The sequence below is a fragment of the Colobus angolensis genome, unplaced genomic scaffold (genome assembly GCF_000951035.1).
Source record: "Colobus angolensis palliatus isolate OR3802 unplaced genomic scaffold, Cang.pa_1.0 Scaffold138, whole genome shotgun sequence".
Classification (NCBI taxonomy): Eukaryota; Metazoa; Chordata; class Mammalia; order Primates; family Cercopithecidae; genus Colobus; species Colobus angolensis.
In genome coordinates this window covers 3686120-3707308 of record NW_012114466.1, presented here as the reverse complement: position 1 = coordinate 3707308, position 21189 = coordinate 3686120, and the positions used below count along the sequence as shown (strand labels likewise).

General features: G+C 47.8%; 2 protein-coding genes across 2 annotated transcripts in view; both read left to right on the top strand.

Annotated features, from left to right (window-relative positions):
• SAMM50 (SAMM50 sorting and assembly machinery component) overlaps positions 1-16655 on the top strand; it is a 43096-nt gene extending 26441 nt beyond the window's left edge. Inside the window, exons 11-15 of the mRNA XM_011934777.1 lie at positions 1186-1256; positions 3728-3795; positions 9218-9364; positions 10362-10503; positions 16465-16655. Coding sequence (XP_011790167.1) covers positions 1186-1256; positions 3728-3795; positions 9218-9364; positions 10362-10503; positions 16465-16510 — 474 coding nt within the window. The 3' untranslated portion in view covers positions 16511-16655. The remainder of the gene's footprint in view (positions 1-1185; positions 1257-3727; positions 3796-9217; positions 9365-10361; positions 10504-16464) is intronic.
• A 2977-nt stretch (positions 16656-19632) lies between these two features.
• The window catches only part of PARVB (parvin, beta), a 185726-nt gene continuing 184169 nt past the window's right edge, over positions 19633-21189 (top strand). The window contains exons 1-2 of the mRNA XM_011934778.1: positions 19633-19833; positions 19953-20092. Of these exons, the coding sequence (XP_011790168.1) occupies positions 19763-19833; positions 19953-20092 (211 nt within the window). The 5' untranslated portion in view covers positions 19633-19762. The remainder of the gene's footprint in view (positions 19834-19952; positions 20093-21189) is intronic.

Genomic DNA, 21189 nt, shown 5'->3' with positions numbered 1-21189 from the left:
GTATGCTGGCTGCCAGGCACTGCCCAGACACCAAGAATGTATCAGTGAACAAAACCCAATTCCTGCTCTCAAGGAATTTCCATTCTTGAGCAGGGAAACCTATAAGCTAATAACTTTGTATGTAATTGAGGAGGTGGTGACAAGCTTTGTGAAAAAAAATAAGGCAGAATTAAGTGTTAGAAAGTGACCAGAAGGGGATGCCATCTAGTTAGGATGGTCAGGGAGGGTGGCTAGTAAGGCAACCCCTGAGCGCAGCCCAGAGCACGGTGAGGGAGCAAGTGTGGGACAGTGGGACACCTGGGGCGGAAGCACGAATTCCAAGAGCAGTAGTAGCAGGAGGGCCTTGGAGGCCGGGTGTGGGCTCTTGCTTCCACTCTACATGAGGGGGAAGCCCTGGAGCCTTCTGAGCAGAGTCCCGACACCGGGCTGAGAAGAAAATGCCAGCTGCTGTGGGGACAGAAGCTTGTCCTTCCTACAGAAGCTTCTGAGAAAGCCATTTCTGAGCAGCTTGGAGGGACGTAGGCATTTGCAATGCCGACAGCACATGAGGCTCGGCCAGCCACCTGAAAACATAGGGTGCAGGGGAGCAGGAGAGCCTCCACCCGGTGGAGGACATTGTTGAGAAGGTTTTGTGGCGTGAAGATGGACTCACTGAGCCAAGACTGGCTACTGCCTCCTGCCCTGTGAGAGACAGGGCTCTGTCCCTGAGAGTGGGGTTGGGAGCGCGTCTCTGCATTGGGGAAGCCTTGCTGCCAGTACCTTCTTTCAGCCTAAAATGCTGTGTGCCTTGAATCCTTTCACATTTTGAGGCCACAGCAAAGAGGCCTGAGCAGGTGCAGGGGGCCTGGCTCTGTCCTCTGTGAGGCCTTGGCTCATGCTTCTGGGCGTCACTTCCTGTCGCAGAGCAGGGGCCTGCCCTGTGTCCGAATGGAAGCCAGGCCCTGCTCGCCTTTGGTGTGTCTTGATTTGGACTTTGGAATTACATGTTTCGATAGAATCCACATGGCCCTTCGAAGTGTAGCTCTGCAACAGAACAAGCCAGGTGTTCTCCTGCGGCCCTTGCACCCTGTCACGGAGCTGTGCACACCACGGGCATTCAGTGTGTGGCCAGTTTGCTAGTTGCTGATGTTCCCTGGAGTGAAAGGAATGCTGGGAGAAAACAGCCATTTGTCTCTATTTGAACAGGTTTTTTCGGTGTCTCTCTGGGGTGGAATGTTGGTGCCCATTGGTGATAAGCCATCAAGTATTGCTGATAGGTGAGTACTAATCAATGAATGGATAATTTGCACATATTTTCCTTTGGATCTTTTCAGTTGTTTTTTATAAGATATTTTAGGGAAGTTTATTTAGGAGAGCATAGTATTTCAAATTTTACTTTAGTATTTATATTTAAGCTAATTTCAAAGTATCAGGTATACCTCATACTTAATATTTTTTGCTTTTGTTGGGGAAGTTACTTTTATATTAAAAAATGTATTGTTCCCTTTTGATTATGAAGGAACACAGTTCATACTCATTGCAGAAATGCAAAAATGGGGAAACACTTAAAGAAATTAGAGAAATCACTCACCAAGTGATGAGAAATTCTTTATAAGCAGCATTGTAGTGGCATATGTTTCATTATTTGCATATACCATAACTTTTTAGCCTACCGTGTATTTTTTTGGTATTTCATTTGTTTGTAATTTGTGATTTTTATAAATAATACTGAATAATAGCTTTTAAGATAATTTGTTGTTTATTTTATTTTCTGTGGAATTACTCTCTCAAAGTAGAACTCATAGTATTGCTGGGTGCTGCTTTTAGGAAGCTTACAGCAATTTATACCCCTGCCAGCAGGGTATGAACTTGTACTTGTTGCTTCAAAATACTAATCATTGTCCTCTAGGGCGAAAAACTTTTTTTTCAACCCTGCATTAGTTAAAATGTACTGGTACAGCCTTTTTGGATGGTGGTTTGGAAGTAGAACAATTTTAGATTTATAAACTCTGGATCCTAACAGTTTCACAAAACTCCATGAATCTTATTGACAAAAGTAGTTTTCTAAGTGTGTAAAGATTTATGTGTAGAAGGCTGTCTGCTGTAGTGTTGCTGATAAGTAGCAAAGAATTTGAAACTGCCTTATGTAAGTTCCCCAGTAGGGAAAAGATGAAATTCTAGCACAACCATTCCAGATCTATGCAGTTATTAAAAATAAGGAGATATTTTTTCATAAGTTAAAATTTTGCACATGAATATATTTAGTGGATCCCTTTCCAGCGTGCATGCAGGTGTAGCACCAAGGGCCTGGGAAGCCAGCCACCAAAACAGTGACGGTGGGCACCCTGGAGCCTGGGATGCAACAGGCAGAACCGTTTCACTCGTTATGTTATGTGCATCATGGATCATTTGAATTCAAATGTGTGATTTATCGTTTCTTTTTTATTTTATTTATGTATTTTTTTTGAGACAGAGTCTTGCTCTGTCACCCAGGCTGGAGTGCAGTGGCACGATCTCGACTTCCTACAACCTCCGCCTCCTGGGTTCAAGCTATTCTGCCCCAGCCTCCCAAGTAGCTGGAACTACTGGCACCCGGCGCCACGCCCAGCTAATTTTTGTATTTTTGGTAGAGACGAGGTTTTACCATATTGGCTAGGCTGGTCTCTAACCCCTGACCTCAGGCGATCTGCCTACCTCAGCCTCCCAAAATGCTGGGATTACAGGTGCGAGCCACCGTGCCTGGCCCGATTTATCATTTCTTTAAAAATGAAGCTTGCTGTTGGTTTTTGCAATTCATATCGATGGGGTATTCAGAAAAGCCTTGCTTATAAATCCCAAGTAGTAAAAACACATTTATAGGTTTTAAAACTCAAATTAAAATGAAAAAATTCATAAAGGCTTTTATGTGGTAGGAAAACCAGAAAAAGCCAAGCTCTGTTCCCTTTGTGCAGTTTCAGACCTGCAGGGTGTTCTTAGCCTCCCGCGGCCTCAAGGGTCAGAGGGCTCTGAGGGCACCCGCTGGGGTTGTGTCCTTGGCTGCCTCTTGGCTGGAAAGATTACACAGAATTTCTATTGTCATTTAAATTCGTTTTTTAGTAATTATCATGATCTAAAATCGGGTTCTAATATGCTGTTCAATTTTTCAGAAAGTGGGTGGGTTTTTGTGTAATTAATTTTTAATTCATGCTTTTCATATTATTCAGATATGGTTGGTGAGAGTGTGATAAACCGGTTCTTTAGGGAACAAGAGGAGCTCATATTTAAAAATTATAAACCTAACAAGAATTATTTTTTGGTCTGTTTCTAGTATTATAGCCCCCCTTTTTGTAATAATTGGGATTATACTATTAAATAATTTGTATCCTGCTCTTCTTCGCTTAATATCACACTGAGAGCCAGTAGGAGGCCTGCTGTGAAAAGGAACTGCGCCATCAATCCTCACAGACAGCGATGGTTCCTTTGTGACAGACTGTTTGCCCTGCCCCTCTCTCCTAGTGTCTTTCTTTGCGTCTTGTGTCTCACCTGCATCTCCAAAGTTTGCAGCGTCTCCTTAGGGGTTGAGATTTTTATGAAATTCTCCTGTAGTGTACACCCTCCTGGTCTTTCTCAAAGGTTTTGCCTGTGAAAATGCTGTCAATAACCCAGTACCACATGGGAGTCAGACGCGTGCTTCCTGCGCTGTGCGTTCCGTGTGTCATGTCGTTTCCCACCTCATGACTTTCCTCTGACCCGTGCCGTTTTGTCCTAGGTTTTACCTCGGGGGACCAACCAGCGTCCGCGGATTCAGCATGCACAGCATCGGGCCACAGAGCGAAGGTCTGTCCTTGCCCGTCGTGATGCCAAGGCTAGAAGGGCTCACGTCTCACCTTGGAAACCATGTACCTGTTATTAGCTTCCGGCAATAATAGACGTTCCTCTTTCACGGTGGTGGAATTAGCACCTACCACAGAACTTATCATGTAGCAGGTGTAGAACATTTATTGAGATAATTGTAGGAAAATGAGAAAATATATCAAAGCAAAAACTCTATGAAGATGACCCGCAATCCTGCCCAGAGAAAACATGGATAAACATGTTGTTGTCTATTCCCTGCAGGTTTGACATGTGCTTCCTACTCTTCCTTTTGTTTTGTTTACATATTATTATTATTATTTTATTTTTGAGACAGAGTCTTGGCCTGTTGCCCACGCTGGAGTGCAATGGCGTGATCTCGGCTCGCTGCAAGCTCCGCCTCCTGGGTTCAAATGATTCTCTGGCCTCAACCTCCCAAGTAGCTGGGATTACAGGTGCCTGCCACCACGGCCAGCTAATTTTTGTGTTTTTAGTAGAGAGGGGGTTTTACCATGTTGGTCAGGCTGGTCTCAAACTCCTGACCTTGTGATCCACCTGCCTCAGCCTCCCAAAGTACTGGGATTATAGGAATGAGCCACCGTGCCCGGCGCCTACATATTATTATTATTATTATTATTATTATTATTATTATTTTGAGATGGAGTCTCGCTGTGTCATCCAGGCTGGAGTGCAGTGGCATGATCTCGGCTTACTGCAACCTCTGCCTCCCAGGTTCATGCGATTCTCCTGCCTCAGCCCCCTAAATAGCAGGGATTACAGGTGCCCGCCACCACGCCCAGCTAACTTTTTGTGTATTTTTAGTAGAGACGGGGTTTCACTCTGTTGGCCAGACTGGTCTTGAACTCCTGACCTCCTGATCTGCCTGCCTTGGCTTCCCAAAGTGCTGGGATTACAGGTGTGAGCCACTGCGCCTGGCCCCTACGTGTTATTTTTAAACCCATTTCTCTCACCACCTCTCATAACAATATAGTAGTATATTTTTATGAGAATAAATGCCATTTATAACAGCTACATATTTTATATTATTGACATATAACAATTACATTTTAGTTAATAGGCTTAATTTCTTAGAGCAGTTTTAGGTTTACAGAAAAGTTGGGCAAAAAGTACAGTGTTCCTGTATAACGCGCATAGCTTCCTTTCTGATTAGTGTTAGGATGCTTCATTGGTTAGGATTGGCGAAGCAGTATGATACCTTATTGGTTAGGATTGGCAAAGCAATACGATACCTTCTTAACTCAAGGCCGTAGCTTACATGAGGGTTCACTCTTAGTGTTATACCTTCTGTGGGCTTTGACTAATGCATGATGTCCTGCGTTCACCATTCCAGGATCACACAAAGTGGCTTCACTGCCCTAAAAATCCTGGACTGCCTTCATCCCTCCCACTAGACCACTGGAACCGACAGGTCTTTGAACTATCAATGGAGCTTTGCCCTTTGCAGACAGTTTGGGAGTTGGGATCATACAGTTTGTAGCCTTTTCAAGTTGTCTTCTTTTCTGTAGTAATATGCACTTAAGGTCCCTCCATGTCTTTCTGGGACCCGATAGCCTGTTTCTTCTTATTGCTGAATAATATTCCTTTGTCTGGAGGTACCACAATTTGTTTATCCATTCAGCTGCCAAAGGACAGCTTGGTTGCTTCTAGTGTTTGGCAGTGATGAGTAAAGCTTCTATAAACATGTGTGTGCAGGTTGTTGTGGGCAGCTTCTCCGGACATAAGTTGTCACATCAGCTGGGTAAATGCTGGGGAGTGCAGTTGTTCAGTCACACAGTAAGAGCATGCCTCCCCTTCGTAAGGAGCTGCCAGGCGAGCTTCCAGAGTGGCTGCACCCTTTTGCATTTCCCCAGTGAGCAATGAGAGAGAGAAAGTTTATCATCTTAATGGGTGCGTGTTTTGTCTTATGACACACTATTATCTTTTTAAAGACCAAATCCCAAGCTTTGGACATTGAGTTTGTGTGTTTTTTTCTTTTTTTTTGGAGACGGAGTCTCACTTTGTCGCCCAGCCTGGAGTTCAGTGGCGTGATCTAGGCTCACTGCAAGCTCTGCCTCCCAGGTTCATGCCATTCTCCTGCCTCAGCCTCCCAAGGAGCTGGGACTACAGGCGACTGCCACCAAGCCCGGCTAATTTTTTTGTATTTTTTTAGTAGAGATGGGGTTTCACCATGTTAGCCAGGATGGTCTCGATCTCCTGACCTCGTGATCCACCCTCCCAAAGTGCTGAGATTACAGGCGTGAGCCACCGCGCCCAGCGTTTTTTTCTTTTATGATTATAAAACAATGTATTCACCTTCTAACTGAATCTTGGTACTCATCTGTAAGTTTTACTTAATTTATTTTTTAGTTTATTTATTTGTTTGAGATGGAGTCTTGCTCTGTTGCCCAGGCTAGAGTACAGTGGCGCAATCTCAGCTCACTGCAACCTCCACCTCCCAGGTTCAAGCAATTCTCCTGCTTCAGCCTCCTGAGTAGCTGGGATTACAGGTGCCCACCACCACACCCGGCTAATTTTTGTATTTTTACTAGAGATGGGGTTTCTTCATGTTGGCCAGGCTGGTCTCGAACTCCTGACCTCATGATTTGCCCACCTTGGCCTCCTGGAGTGCTGGGATTACAGGCGTGAGCCACCATACCTGGCCAAGTTTTACATTAATATGAAATTCTAGATGTGAAGTTGCCAGATCCAAGGATTTTTAGTGTTTTTAGGGCTTTATTGTGCTTTCTGGGAAGGCTGTCTCATTTATACCCCTGGAACTGTCTCTGACATGCAACATCTGTCGAGGTATCTCCACATGCTATGGACACTTTAAAACACCATTCCACTCTTAAACATTCTCCCCTGATTTTCTTAATTTTTTTTTTTGAGACGGAGTCTCACTCTGTCGCCCAGGCTGGAATGCAGTGGCGCAATCTCGGCTGACTGCAACCTCCACCTCCCAGGTTCAAGCGATTCCCCCATCTCAACCTCCCAAGTAGCTAAATTAACCAGCCACCACGCCTGGCTAATTTTTGTATTTTTTAATAGAGATGGAGTTTCACCATGTTGGCCAGGCTGGTCTTGAACTCCTGACCTCAGGTGATCCGCCTGCCTCGGCCTCCCAAAGTGCTGGGATTATAAACCTGAACCACCGTGCCCATGATTTGTTAAAATTTTCAACACCCTTGTTGCTTCCATTTTTATGTCATTATATGCAACGACTGCACTCAGCATACATTTTTGTCCAAAGTATAGTTTATTTCTTTCCACTTGTATTTAGAGTGCTTCATTACAGTGTGATTTTTAAGAAAAGGAACAGAAGTTTTTGATGGTTTTATTTCATTTGTTTATTATAAGCAAGTGTGATATACTGAGTCTATGAGAGCTGAGCCTTCACTTACCTGAGAAGTAAAGCACGCTGGTGTTCCACTCACCACCTCCGTGCGGTTGGCCACACTCTGTGGGCAAGGATGTAAATTGCTGTAATTTTTTTCTGAAAGCAGTTTGATGTATCAAGAGCCCTGAAATATGTATGTGCAAGATTTGTTAATAATACTATTCATGGTAGCCCCAGCTGGAAACTGGAAACCCAAATGCCCATCCGCAGTAGGAAACAGTCAGATAGTTCGTGGTATCTTCCACTGTAATGAGGAAGAACAAGTTACAGCCACCGACTGAATGATGGAATGAGTAAATCTCAGAAACATGTTGGGGGGAAAAGCTGGACCCAGAGGAATGCCTCCTGGAAGATCCCGTGTATGAAGCTTGGAGGCAAGTGAGGTGGCCTTGGCTGTGAGAGGATGGGGCAGTGGCTGCATGTGGCGCAGGTGGCAGGTGGTGGTTAGCAGGGAGGGCAAGGCCTGCGTGTGGGGTGTGCTTGGTTTCTTGGTCCTGGTGCTCGCTGGGCAGGTGTGTCTCACATACAGAAATTCACTGAGCTGTACACTTAGGATATGTATGCTATGCTACATGTATACACAATAAAAGCTTAACAAAATACATGTGTATGCCAGGAAACTCGCCATAGGTTAACGTCCATGATAAAGGAGTTAGCAACCAGTATGACAATAGAAGAGAAATAGATCATTAAATATTGGTTGACCTATGTTGTTATTCAGGCATAAAGATCCTATTTTCAAGGAAGAGAAAGCTTTAGGAGAAAGTGTTTACAATATATTAAAACTAAAAAAAAAGTAGGACTGGGAACTGTGCGTGTATATACATGTATAAAATGAGCCACATTTTATTGGCTGGCTTATTTGATTTTCCATTTACATTGTAATCCACTGGAAGAAAGGACGTTAGGATGTTAGCTGTTTATCTCTGAATGGTAGAAATTAAAATATTTTCATTTTTTTCTCTTTATGTTGATCAGATGTTCTACAATGAGTATATTTAACTTTTATGATTGGAATAAAATCAGTTATTTGAGAAAAGAGAGGAGGAGCGGTTTCTGGGAAACAATGAAACAAGGTTGTTCTCCTGTAATTTGTTCATTCTCTGTTCCCTTCAGAGCTCTAGTCTTGAAAGGGATTAAGGAGATGTTGGCATCTTTTTTTTCCTTCTTCCTCTGGATTGTGAGGAACTGAAGTCTTTAAATGAATCAACAGTTCATTCCTTGAAGTTAAGCTTGAAGACGTCAGTATTTTCCCATTTCATGGTCTGTCATTTTGTATTAAAGGAGACTAAGACACTTTTATAAATAGTATTTTGTAACAAAGTATAAACCTTCGTGTTGGAGGTTTTCTGTTGCTTTATAGTTTAAAATGGAATGGACAGGAGCATGTTTAGAAATATGCAAATACATGCTCTCAGTGGATAGGCTTAAATTTTGGCAAAAGTAATGTAAATCCAAGTAGTCATGAACCGTTGAGAATCATCTCTTCTCTAGAGACACTGAGCTGGAGCCGGTCTCTCTGTGCAGTGGGCAGCAGGCAGTCTCTGCCTTTTGATTAATTGTGTGCAGCCGTCTCCACACACTGCAGAGACACTTTCTGCATTTTGTCTCTATATTGCGGTCTTGAAAATTTGGCAAAATAATGCATTTCATTTGCAGGTGGAAGTGATTTAGTCATCTACATTTGTGGATAAAGTCATTGTCATGAAACTCGCTTCTTCAAAGCATTTCACAGATACGATGAATGACAGAACGCATTCCTTTCTCAACAACATTGGCTTTGTTTGCCTCCTCAGTTAAATCAAGGTCCAAAACAAACCAGGAGAAAAAGAAAGATTATTTAAAATGAGGCCATCAGTATCAGCAATGAGAAGAACAGCTGCTTGCAAACTCAAGCACTGTGTGGCGTTGTGTACAGGACAGAAATCTTGCTTCTGTAAATTGTGGAAAGTTAACGCGATTTTAACCTTGTCGGACCTTGTTTTTGTTCTGCACCCCTCCCTTGCTTAGGAGACTATCTAGGTGGAGAAGCGTACTGGGCTGGCGGCCTGCACCTCTACACCCCATTACCTTTCCGGCCAGGCCAGGGTGGTTTTGGAGAACTTTTCCGAACACATTTCTTTCTCAACGCAGGAAACCTCTGCAATCTCAACTATGGTAAAACTTGGGCTATTCAAGAACCATTGTAGTACAGTTGTTTTCAGGTTTAAAAGCACAGTATACAAAGAGATGTCTGTCTTTTTTTTTTTTGAGGTAAAGTCTTGCTCTGTGGCCAGGCTGGAGTGCAGTGGCACAATCTCGGCTCACTGCAACCTCTACCTTCTGGGTTCAAGTGATTCTCTTGGCTCAGCCTCCCGAGTAGCTGGGACTACAGGCACGTGCCACCTTGCTCGGCTAATTTTTTGTATTTTTAGTAGAGACGGGGTTTCACCATGTTGGCCAGGATGGTCTCCATCTCTTGACCTCGTGATCCACCCCGCCTTGGATTCCCAAAGTGTTGGGATTACAGGCGTGAGCCACCGCGCCAGGCCATGTCTGTCTTTTTAGATTACATAGTCATTAAGGCTAGAGACTGTGCCATACTTGAAACAAATTCTTACAACACCTAATATAGTGCCCAGCATTAAGTGGTTGGTTGAGCAAATGAAGCATACAAGAAAAATAATCATCTAATGCCCTTACAAAAAAAAATCTGTCTATGTAATACACAAGTCATGATGGCCACAGAACTGAGTAGGATTGGGTACCTTCCTCAGGCAGCTCAGGTCCAGAAGAGACTCCCAGCAGATGCCTGGGTGCTCGGGGTGCCTGGAAAGCTTCCTAGAAGGCATGGAAGTCTCCAAGCTGAGACTCAGAGTGGGGCTTCCCAGGTGGTCAGGGGATGGGGAAGAGTCATTCTAAGCAGAGGCAGCAGAATATGCCAGGCCCAAAGAATTGAGAGGGCGTGCCTTGTTCTGGCTGTGAGTAAGTATGGTTCCAAGTCCTCTCTTGCCTTGGGTCCTAATCTCACTTCATGCATCCTGCTTAATCTGTAGGCCTGGTTTTAAAAACAACGGCAGGGCCCAGCAGTGGGTCGCCAGGGCTTGTCTGGGAGAGCTGGGAGAGCTTGGAAGGACGGGCATGCACCGTTGCTCACATGTCTTTCTCTTGTCAGGGGAGGGCCCCAAAGCCCACATTCGTAAGCTGGCTGAGTGCATCCGCTGGTCGTACGGGGCCGGGATCGTCCTCAGGCTTGGCAACATCGCTCGGTTGGAACTTAATTACTGCATCCCCATGGGAGTACAGACGGGCGACAGGTACGTGTTGGGAATTACTTTCCACAGTCACATCCCACTCTCCAGTAATTTTATTTTGTTTTGGACATGGCTAATTTCATCAGTGACTTTTAAGCTTCAAGATTTTAAGAGAAATTAAATAGCAAAATAATGAAAACACATGTATTTTCCCCCATTGGGTTTTTCTTCATCCAGGTCGGAGGAGCAAGTGTGAAGCACTCCCTCCCGCCCCTCAGGCGCTTTGAGCTGCTTGTTCCCGGGGGAGCGGGAGCCCCTGCGAGGGTCCGGCTGGAGAGATTGGTGGGTGACACGGGTCCTGTGTGCTGAAAACAGAAGGCAGTGTTCTGAATGGTTGACTTGGCAGGCCAGGGACTCTCGGAAAGTTAGGGTGAGTGAAGCTTTGTTCCTGACCGCAGAGGAGTCAATCAATCTTGAGAACCCCTCTCTCTGCAGCGGAGGAACCCACCTTCTTGGCTTTTCTCCACCCCTTATTTTATTGAGGAAAGATTCACTAAATGTTCCATGGGTGAATATGGTATAGGGCTATTTAAACAGTTATAGAAACAAATTCTATTTCTTATATGCATTGTGTAAAAATTTTTTTTTTTGAGACGGACTCTCATTCTGTCGCCCAGGCTGGAGTGCAATGGCACGATCTTGGCTCACTGCAACCTCTGCCTCCCAGGTTCAAGTGATTCTCCTGCCTCAGCCTCCTGAGTAGTGGAGATTACAGGCATGCGCCACCACGCCCGGCTCATTTTTTGTATTTTTGGGAGAGACGGGGTTTCACCATGTTGGTCAGCGTGGTGTCAAACTTCTGACCTCGTGATCTGCCCGCCTCGGCCTCCCAAAGTGCTGGGATTACAGGCGTGAGGCACCGTGCCTGGCATGCTTTTTTTTTTTTTTTTTTGAGACTGGGTCTTTCTCTGTCACCCAGGCTGGAGTGCAGTGGCCTGATCATGGCTCACTGCAGCCTTGACCTCCTGGGCTCAAGTGATCCTCCTGCCTAAGCCTCCCAAGTAGCTGGGACTACACGCCAGGCTAATTTTTCTATTTATTGTAGAGACAGGGTTTCACCACATTGCCCACCCAGGCTGGTCTCGAATTCCTGGGCTTAAGCCATCTGCCCACATTGGCCTCCCAAAGTACTGGGATTAGCCACCGCACCCAGCTGCATTGTGTACGTTTTTGGAGATCCCGATGTGTTTTCATTATAGTGTACGGCAGTCAGCTCAGGCTGCCGTCACAAAATACCATGGAGTGTTTACGTGTGACTTAAACAACAGATGTTCATATTCTGCCAGTTCTGGAGGTTGGAAGTCCAGGATCAGGGTGCTGGCAGATTGGTTGCTGGTGGGCTTTCTTCCTGGCTCGCAGATGGCAGCTTTGCCACTGTGTCCGCACTCGGAGGAGGAAGAGTGCAGGCCAGTGCCCCGATGCCTCTTCTTATGCTGCCGCTAATTCCATCACGAGGGCCCCATCTTCGTTACCTCGTCTGCACCTCAGCACCTCCCACAGGCCTGCCTCCAGGTGTCAACACCATCCTGTCGGCGTTAGGACTTCAGCATATGAATCTTGGGGGGACCTGAATGTTCGGTCTACAACAGTGTTCATACTGCCTCTTATTTTTGTTTATGCATTCACAGCACCCCAGCCTCTGTTTTTCTCTTCATTTTCGTGTCTACCTTTATGTTGCCACCAAATGGTGGTGCTGTTGGAGCCTTAACCCAGTTTTAAATAGGTTGTAGTTTGTGCTAGTTGAAGGAAATGCTGTATCATTTTTACTCGCCCTGTCTTCCGCACCAGCACCTAGCGGGTGGTGCTTTGTAAAGGGGAGCCGCATTCGCAAGTGTTTCTGAGCATCGCCTCTCAGGTGCAGTCTGCGTCTGTCATTCAGGTCCTTTACGGTTATTGCTTTAGTGGAATCTGCTCTTTATGCTCTTACCAGAAGGCTGTTCAGCATCGGCTCTGCATCTGGGGACACGGCAGGGGCTGCCAGGCTGCTGCGGCTCCCTAGTGATGACAGGGCCTTCCAGTGCCTTCAGAGATGGCGGTGGCTGCTCCCACGACCACCAGCTCCCACTCCCCTCCACGCCTCACCTGTTCTCCACACAGAGCCTGAGCTGGAAAGGGTGTAGTCATACAGGCTGCGTGCGTGTGTGCCTGGGAGCCCAGGTACCCTGGCTTGGGGCCCAGCTGGGCCACTCTGTGTGGCTGTGCGGCCCGGGGTGAGTCACGAAACCTCTCTGGGTATCCATTTTCATGCCCAGAGGATGGACAGTAATGATGGTGACTGTTGCAGTTTGGAGAACTCGGTGAGTTACTGCACGCAGAACTCTTGGCGCACCGCCTGGCCTGTGGTCGGGAAGTGGTTATTTTTCCTGGGCTGCTCCGCTGCTGATACACCCAGCGTGGCCAGCCCCTCACATAAGGGAACAGGTTCCTGTGGGAGGTGTTGCCGCTCCCCATCCACATCATCTCTGTGCAGCCACCACCTGACGGGCAGTTTGTGACAAGCTGTAGATGGGATGATGGTGCCCTGATTTTGGAGATAATAAAGTGAAGAAACGGGCACCTTTTTCTAGAGCAAGACTCTGCATTATTAGATAACTCCAGGCCGTGACCGTCTTCAGCAGACCAGGCTGGTTTTGCAGGTTTCTTTCTAGGAAGCCCGTATTCCCTGTGCCCACGGAGTGTTGGGCTTGCTGCTTGCTCATTTGCATCCTTGCAGGTAGCCCCAGAGGCGCTCTGATGCTGCTGCGCCAACACCTGGCTTAAGTGGGTGGTTTTGAGTGGTTGACTTTGCAGGCCCGGGGCTCCAAGGGCGTTGGAGCCAGGGAAGCTTTCAGTACCGCTCTCTGACACACACCCTGCTGCTCTGGGACCCGCCACTGTGCACGTCCTCGGCAGGGAGGGTCTGAGCAGCGCGCGCTGCCGTCACCACCATTGCAGTGCTCTTTGTAGCCACTGGGGGTCAGTGTGCCCTGAGAAGTCAACACGGCTTTTAGGAGCTCTGCTGAATTGACCCTTTCTGGAATAATTTTCATATAAAGTGGTTACATTTACCTTTCAGCTTTACTTCTGTCTCTTCAGGTTAAATCTAAAAAATACGTTTCAGAGGTTAATTTCAAAATACAGTTTTTTTTCTGGGAGGAAGTAGCATACTAAGCACGTGACATGTAAAGACCAGGCTGTAAGGAAGCGCCTTGGCCCCCAAGCCAGGTGGCAGCTGTTCAGCAGATGTTTATTCAGGACAGTGAGCTCCGAACGGGTCAGCCCGGCACCCCGAGTGTGGAAGACATTTTCGCTCGGTGTGAGGCCCCGTTTGAAGTCGGTCATCAATATTGGAATCTCGTAAAGTTGGAGTGAGGTTGCCAGGTTTAATCTTCATTTCTAAAATTAGGTAGCTGGCAGGTGGGGCATCGTGTGTGTAGAAATTATCCACAGGTTTCTCCCATAACTGAGGCGAGCACACTGTAAATAGGACTTCAGACATTCATAAAGAAGGAAACAGTTTTGAGATGTTTCCTAAATGTTATGCCACAAGTGATTTGTGGCACTGCTGTGTCTGGGATCTAACAGCATTTGTCAGTTCGTGTCTCAGGCGTTCAGTCTCTGGAGATGCAGGGCTGAATCAGGCAGGCTCGCTTGGGAGAGCAGCTCACAGTTAGCAGTGCGAAGACAAGAAAGTGGATCATCTCGGTTGTTGGGGAGGGCGCCGAGAGGGCCCCCTGGAGCAGGTACCTGAGCTGAATCTTCTTGGAGGACAGACAGCCAGGTGCTTGCAGAAGACACGCAGGGACAGTGCTCCCGGCTAATAAAGGCAGGAGCAAAGCTGTGCAGGTGTGCAGTGTCGGCGGGCACCAGGCAGAACTGCGTCCTATGAGAACGGAAGGGGGTGTGGGGAGGCCCAGGCCCTGAGCTCTCACGCCTCTGCCTTCCAGCCCCGCTGGCCTTTACCCCCTTGGGTACGTGCCAGGGTCTTTGAGCTCAGGACTTCATCTGCCTTGTTCACTGCCAAGGTCCCCATGACTAGAGCAGCACCTGGTGTTGGAAGTGACAGCCCGGTGGAGAGGCTTCTGGCATGTGGTAGGAGATGGGGTGCAAGGCGCTGAGGGTGCTGTTGGCATGACCTTCCTAAAGACCCCGTGCTGGGTGCTTCCTGGCCTCCAGCCTCAGATTCCAAGTTCTTCAGAAACCTTTGAACATCAGACTCCAAGACCCTGTGCTGGCACCAGCAGTTCTGGGTGAGAAGGAGGTGGGAGATGACCGGGAGCCCTGCACCAAGACAGCGGCCATAGGGGAGGGAGAGGGCGCCCAGCAGAAGGTGGATGTTTGGGGCTGTCTCTGGAGGATGGCAAGGCTGGCTTACCCTGGTCTCATGGAACTTCGCAACGCTGCTTTGCATGTTCGCAGTGGGTATTTTGTTCTGTGACATGTTTATGTGGTCTCTGAGCATAAACCGATGCTTGTGAAGTTGTTTAATCTGTTTGTCCTTAGAGTGAACGGGCCTTTATTGGAATGCTTGCTTGTTTTCTGAATTGCATATGCCAAGAGCTTGACTTCCTTTTTAGCTCGTGGCTTATGTTCAGACATTTTTCTCAGCAGCAAATGTAGGTATAGACTAGTTTGAAGGAGCCGAGAGTGTACAGTATAAAAACAGATCTGAACACAACTAAATGGTACAAATGCAGCCCAGGTTTTGATGTAGATTCTGGTGTTTTAAGGCCATGGGTGTGGCTTATTGTAATCACAAAGGGGCTGCAGGCCTGGCTTCTGGTGAGAGGACTGCACTGCTGAGCTTGGTTATTAAGCACCCTTCATTCTGCAGGAGGCCGGCGCAGCATTCATGAGTATCTGTCTTGAATCTCTTCATGGATCACATATTGTGTCTTCTTGCTCAGAGTCAGGTTGAAAAAGGAAAACTTGCTGCCAGTGTTCATGTGCTCCAAATCCTCAGCTTGGGCGAGGGCACGGGCGTCGTGAATAAAGGAGCCGTTATTGTTGGCCAGTCTTTTCTAGAAATTGCCCACAGCTTTCAAAAAGGCTGTGTTCTCTGGCCCCGGCTACAGCTGTGTGGGATTCTGAATATCATTTTCCCTGGAAGTTGAGGTCCCTAGGTTAGGTCCACCTTGTCCCAAACGGGCAACATTGGCCTTGCCCCATGCACAGGCCCCAGGTGGACGGAGGTGCTGCGGGCGTGCTCTCAGGGTGACAGGCTGCCCCGCAGCTGTGCGTCCTCAGCCAGGCTGAGGCAGGCAGGAAAGAGCAAGGCCTGTGGGTGCCCCTGAGCTGGGTCCGGAGTCCTGCCCTGCCACTTCTCAGCTGTGTGACGAGCCTATTTGCTCCTCTCTGAAAATGGGCCTGGTGGTTTGTCAGCAGGTTCTTACCATGGTGTGGAGTCACACCTGCAGAGGGTCAGCTCGTAACAGATATGGCAACCAATGTGACCTTCGCGTCCTTCCTTCCTGGGGTCAGGAGCGGGTCTAAGAGGTGGTCAGGCTAAACCCCTGTAGGGCTGTGGGTACTGCTGGCTTCCTAAGCCCCAGGACCTTCTGGGGGCTGGGCAGACCTTAAGTTCTGTCTACCTGCCTCTCCCCCATTCTCACTCTATGCAACTTGTCTTTCCTGCTCCTTCCCTCCCTGCTCCGCCTCTCATCGGCCCTCTGTCCTTCCGTCAGGAGAGGGGAATGTGAAGGAGGTGAGGAGGGAGCAGTGCAGGAGGATTTGGGTCTCTCCTTCTTTTCCTTTTCCATTCTCCAAGGGCTTAACCAGCTGGTGAAGGTTCTTAACCAGCAAAGGAGGAAGCGGCCGGGGCCGGTGAGGGTGAGGCCGGCAGCCAGGCAGGAAGGCGGCAGGAGGAGGAGGAAGTGGAGGTGGTGCCTTCTGAGGGGCGCATGCTCACTGAGTCGTGAAGATGGCAGGGCTGGCGGAGCGGCCACCGCATCTGATCTCTCCCTTTTTTTTTTTTTTTTTTTTTAGGATATGTGATGGTGTCCAGTTTGGAGCTGGGATAAGGTTCCTGTAGCCGACACCCCTACAGGAGAAGCTCTGGGACCGGGGCAGCAGCAAGGCGCCCATGCCACGCACCGTCTCTCGAGGAAACACGGCTCAGCGATTCTTTGACTGCAGACCCTGTGGGAAACCCTGTCAATAAATGTTAGAGACGCACTTGGAGGCAGCATGGCTGTGCTTTGCTTTCACCCACCAGCATGGCCCACGCGGCCTTTCCCCAGGACCACCTGCGTTCTCAGCACACCCACCCGGTGTCTGCGAGTCTCTGTGTTTGGTTCCCATGTACCAGACGTGATGTGTTCAGAGCCAGGCAGCAGGAGGGAGCTTGGCCCCAGAGGAAACTCAGCCCTGCTGTTACGGGGAGGGCGCACTCCCCTCGATGCACCAGCTGGTGTCAGAAGAGGCCCACGGCAGCAGGTGCTTGGAGCCACAGTGCTCGAGCCATTTGAATGTGTGAGTGGCAGGGGAGAAATACCTGAACAGTGTAACATTAGGGGCACTGAGGCAAAGAGGGAACCTGGTGTCTGCAGATGAATGGCAGCATGAATGAGTGTGCGTGCGTTTTCTGGGGCTGCTCTAAGTTACCATAAACCTGGGGGCTTAAAACAACACACATCAATCCTCTTGTAGTCTGGAGATCAGAGTCCAGAATGGGTCTTGCTGGGCTGCATCCGCCTGGAGGCACTAAGGGGGAATCCCCCTCCTTCGCCAGCAGTTAGAGGCACCGCATTCCTTGGCCGACATCACTTCCATCTTTAAAGCCAGCCACATGGCATCCCCCATCTCTCCCTCTTACCTCCTCTGCGTCTCTGCTGTCTTTGAAGGACCCTTGTGGTGACCTTGGACCCCCCCGGGGAATCCAGGGGTCTTATTTCTAGGTCAGCAGATGAGCATCCTTAATTCCGTCTGTAGCTTTAGCTCCCCCTTCTCACATTATCGTCACGTTTACATGATCCAGGGATGAGGAAGCGTGCATCTTCGGCTGGGTGGGGATGCGGGACGTTCTTCTGCCTTACACAACTAGTATCTCTCTAATATTTGGGGGATATTCTTAAATTGGTCACACATAGCTGGGCACCGTGGCTCACGCCTGTAATCCCGGCACTTTGGGAGGCCAAGGTGGGCGGATCACGAGGTCAGGAGATCAAGACCATCCTGGCCAACATGGTGAAACCCCATCTCTACTAAAAAATACAGAAATTAGCTGGGCGTGGTGTAATCCCAGCTACTCAGAAGGCTGAGGCAGGAGAATCGCTTGAACCAGGGAGCCAGAGGTTGCAATGAGCCGGGATGGCGCCACTGCACTCCAGCCTGGCCACAGATTGAGACGCCATCTCAAAAATAAATAAATTGGTCACACATAAAGTTTTTGAAGAAAGTTAAACGTCGTTTGAACTGAAACAGTGGTGCCATGTGGAAATGTCTAGTGTTGCAGGTGATGCCCTGCAGGCCTTCGCACATGCTTTGGTTTCGACTTTTTCTCTCTCTGAGCTGGGGCTGAGTCCCTGTCACTTTCAGTCCTCCCCGTAACTTGTTGTTTATGTGTTTGCCAAGTGACCTGAAGATTTGGGCCTCAGTCCGAGGACCCATGTTATTCTGGGCCACACTCTCAGACGTCCCAGGACTGTCTCGCCTTCACTGTCTGCAGAAGCTGCAGGGATTTTGCAGAGAATATATAAAAAGAAACAGTTTTGGCTGGGCACGGTGGCTCACGCCTGTAATCACAGCACTTTGGGAGGCCAAGGTGGGTGGATCATTTGAGGCCAGTAGTTCAAGACCAGCTTGGCCAACATGGTAAAACCCCACTTCTACCAAAGATAGAAAAATTAGCTGGGTGTGGTGGCCCCTTAAATGATTCATTCTTTACAGTTTCACGTTTATGCCTTTGACAAAATCAGAAACCCATGTTTCAAGACTGTCATGTTCAGACCATCAACTCACGCCACTGCACTCCAACCTGGGAAACAGAGCGAGACTCTGTCTCAAAAAAAAAAAAAGAAAAGAAATGTAATAGGAACTTGGAAAAATATACTTTTTTCCCCTTAAATGATTTATTCTTTACAGTTTCACGTTTATGCCTTTGACAAAATCAGAAACCCATGTTTCAAGACTGTCATGTTCAGACCATCAACTTAGACCAGTGAAATCTGAATAATACAGACTCAGCACTATGATCTCCGAGAAATCAGCTACTACGTCGGTGGAGAACCCAGTGAAAGGGTCGCTGGTGAAAAGGTACCTGTTCAATCAAGCAAGTCCGGGGTACTGCAGGTTGCTGCAGCCAGCTCCTTAATGAAAGCTCACCAGGGCCAGCTGTCTCCCGTGCGGCTGCAGCGTGTTTAATTTGCAGGTGGACTCCGTCCGTGGGCTGCTCCTCCACAGGTGAAGTGAAAACGGGAGGTCCTGGGTGAAAATGCAGGTTTTGTTCATCCTCAGAGGGTGGTAAGTGGGCAGACTAGAGCGTGAAGCCAAAGGCACTTCATAAAGTGCTTTCCATGAAAGACCAAAAATAAGGCACGTTCATTGTGGGAAGAAGTTTCATAGCTGCTATTTTAAAGAGCCCAGAGAGCAAAGAGAGATGGAAAGCCTCACAAAATCCCCCATGAAATCCTCCCTTGGCTCGGTGATTCTTTGCATCTTAATGTTACTGTTTCTTCTCTAAATACCTCAATGCTCTGGGCTGGAAGAGAGCTGGGTATTTGTTTAGTTAACCCCTTGCTTTACTCGGCAAGGGACGGGCCATGAAACCAGCTGGCTTCTTCCACTGGAGAACGCTGCTGGGTCCGTGCTGGAAGCCTGCTGGCTCGGTCGTCTCCCATTTGTAACAAGGAGATCGATTTTAGTGAACCTAATCTTCACGATGCTTCCGGAAGAACAGCTGTGATGGATCACTCCTCTGTTACCATGAATTTGTGGTGCTCTCGGTACACTATGACCTTTTACAAATGGTTTAATTAGTGGTGTGGCCTGTCACACTGTGCCACAAGGCTCTTGTGTACCTGGCTGCTGTTTACAAGTCTTATGACCCAGTGAGGGAGCAGACTATTCTGCCAAATGCCATCGTTACTAGGACAAAGGACAGTCACCTGGTGAGGATCTGCCATCAGGCCACATTTTCACGGAGGGTGACTCCCGCAAAGGGCCTACACTTTGATATCCTCCCCGTCTCCTGCAGCTCCTTAGGCTAAGAACTCACTTTAATTTCTGAATTCTCCCTTTTTAAAGAGCAGATAAATTTACCTCTGGGACAGTTAGATGTGCACAAATGCACCATATGTTTAAAGATCACCAAAGAGGAGAGAAAAGGGGATTCCTTAGTCCAGAGAACAAAAACTGGTGAGCTGTGATTTAAATAAAACAAGTATTGTTAAAATCAGGTTGTGCTCAGAAGTCCAAATTGAGACTTCTTGAGAAACTGGATCCGACAAACAAAAAATGTTCATTCCTACCTGCAGCAGGAGGCTGGAGCTGAGACGTGGGCATCCCTGCAGCTGGGGCCTGTGCTCCCAGGCACTCATGGCATCTCTGGCTGGTTCACTTCTCCCTGGTTCAGACAGATCAGGAGTGGAAACACCTGAATGTGTTCAAGGAGGAGGTAAGTTTTGGGGGAAGAACTGTCAGAAAGTGGATGAGGGCTGGATGCGGTGGTTTATGCCTGTAATCCTAGCACTTTGGGAGGCTGAGGAGGGAGGACTGTTGCTTGAGCCCAGGAATTTGAGACTACTCTGCACAACGTAGTGAAACCCCATCTCTACAGAAAAAAAAAAAAAAAGAACAACTGGGCATGGTGGCGTGCACCTGTGGTCCCAGCTACTCGGGAGACTTAGGTGGGAAGATCACTTGAGCCCAGGAAATTAAGGCTGCAGTGAGCCGTGATTGCACCACTGCACTCCATCCGGGGCGACAGAGGGAGACCCTGTCTCCAAAAAAAAAAAAAAAAAGAAAGAAGGTAGGGACTAGCAGTGAGGCCTGGGTCAGGGGCCCTGGCTCTTGCCCTGTTGGGGCTATTTACCAAATCCAGTCACTACTTTCCTCAGGTTTTTCTTCTATCAAAGGAGAAGATTTGGGTGTATTCAGCAATAGATTCCACGCTTAGCGGATGGCACTCATGAGCTTTCTAGGGTTTTCTACCCCCGAAGTAAAGGCTAGATGATTTCTAACACCACAGATTGGTTGTTTTGCCTGTCTGGGGACATGTATGAACAGTGACTCCTTGGTGGTGATTCAGACTGGAGGTGAATCCCAGCTCTCTGTGGTTGACCAGCCATATGACCTTGAGCAAGTTCTCATGTGGGTTCAAATCCTGGGCCACTGTGAGTATGAAGCACAGTCCCCTCTGGTCCCAGTGAAGAAAAGCTAGGTGGAGGAGACTGGCTAACCTGAATAAACAACCTTTAGAAATATGGATGGAATAGACTAATGTCTTATTTATTAAGCATCACATGTTTAATAGCAGCTGTATAAAATAATGATTTTGGAAAGATTGGTTTATGCCAATTTTATTGCATCCTAATTGTTCACTTGGATTTTCAGGTTGTCATCATTAGAACTGCTTTTTTATTTTTGAGACAGAGTCACGCTCTGTCGCTCAGGCTGGAGTGCTGTGGCTCGATCTTGTCTCACTGCAACCTCCACCTCCTGGATTTAAGTGATTCTCCTGCCTCAGCCTCCCCAGTAGCTGGGATTACAGGC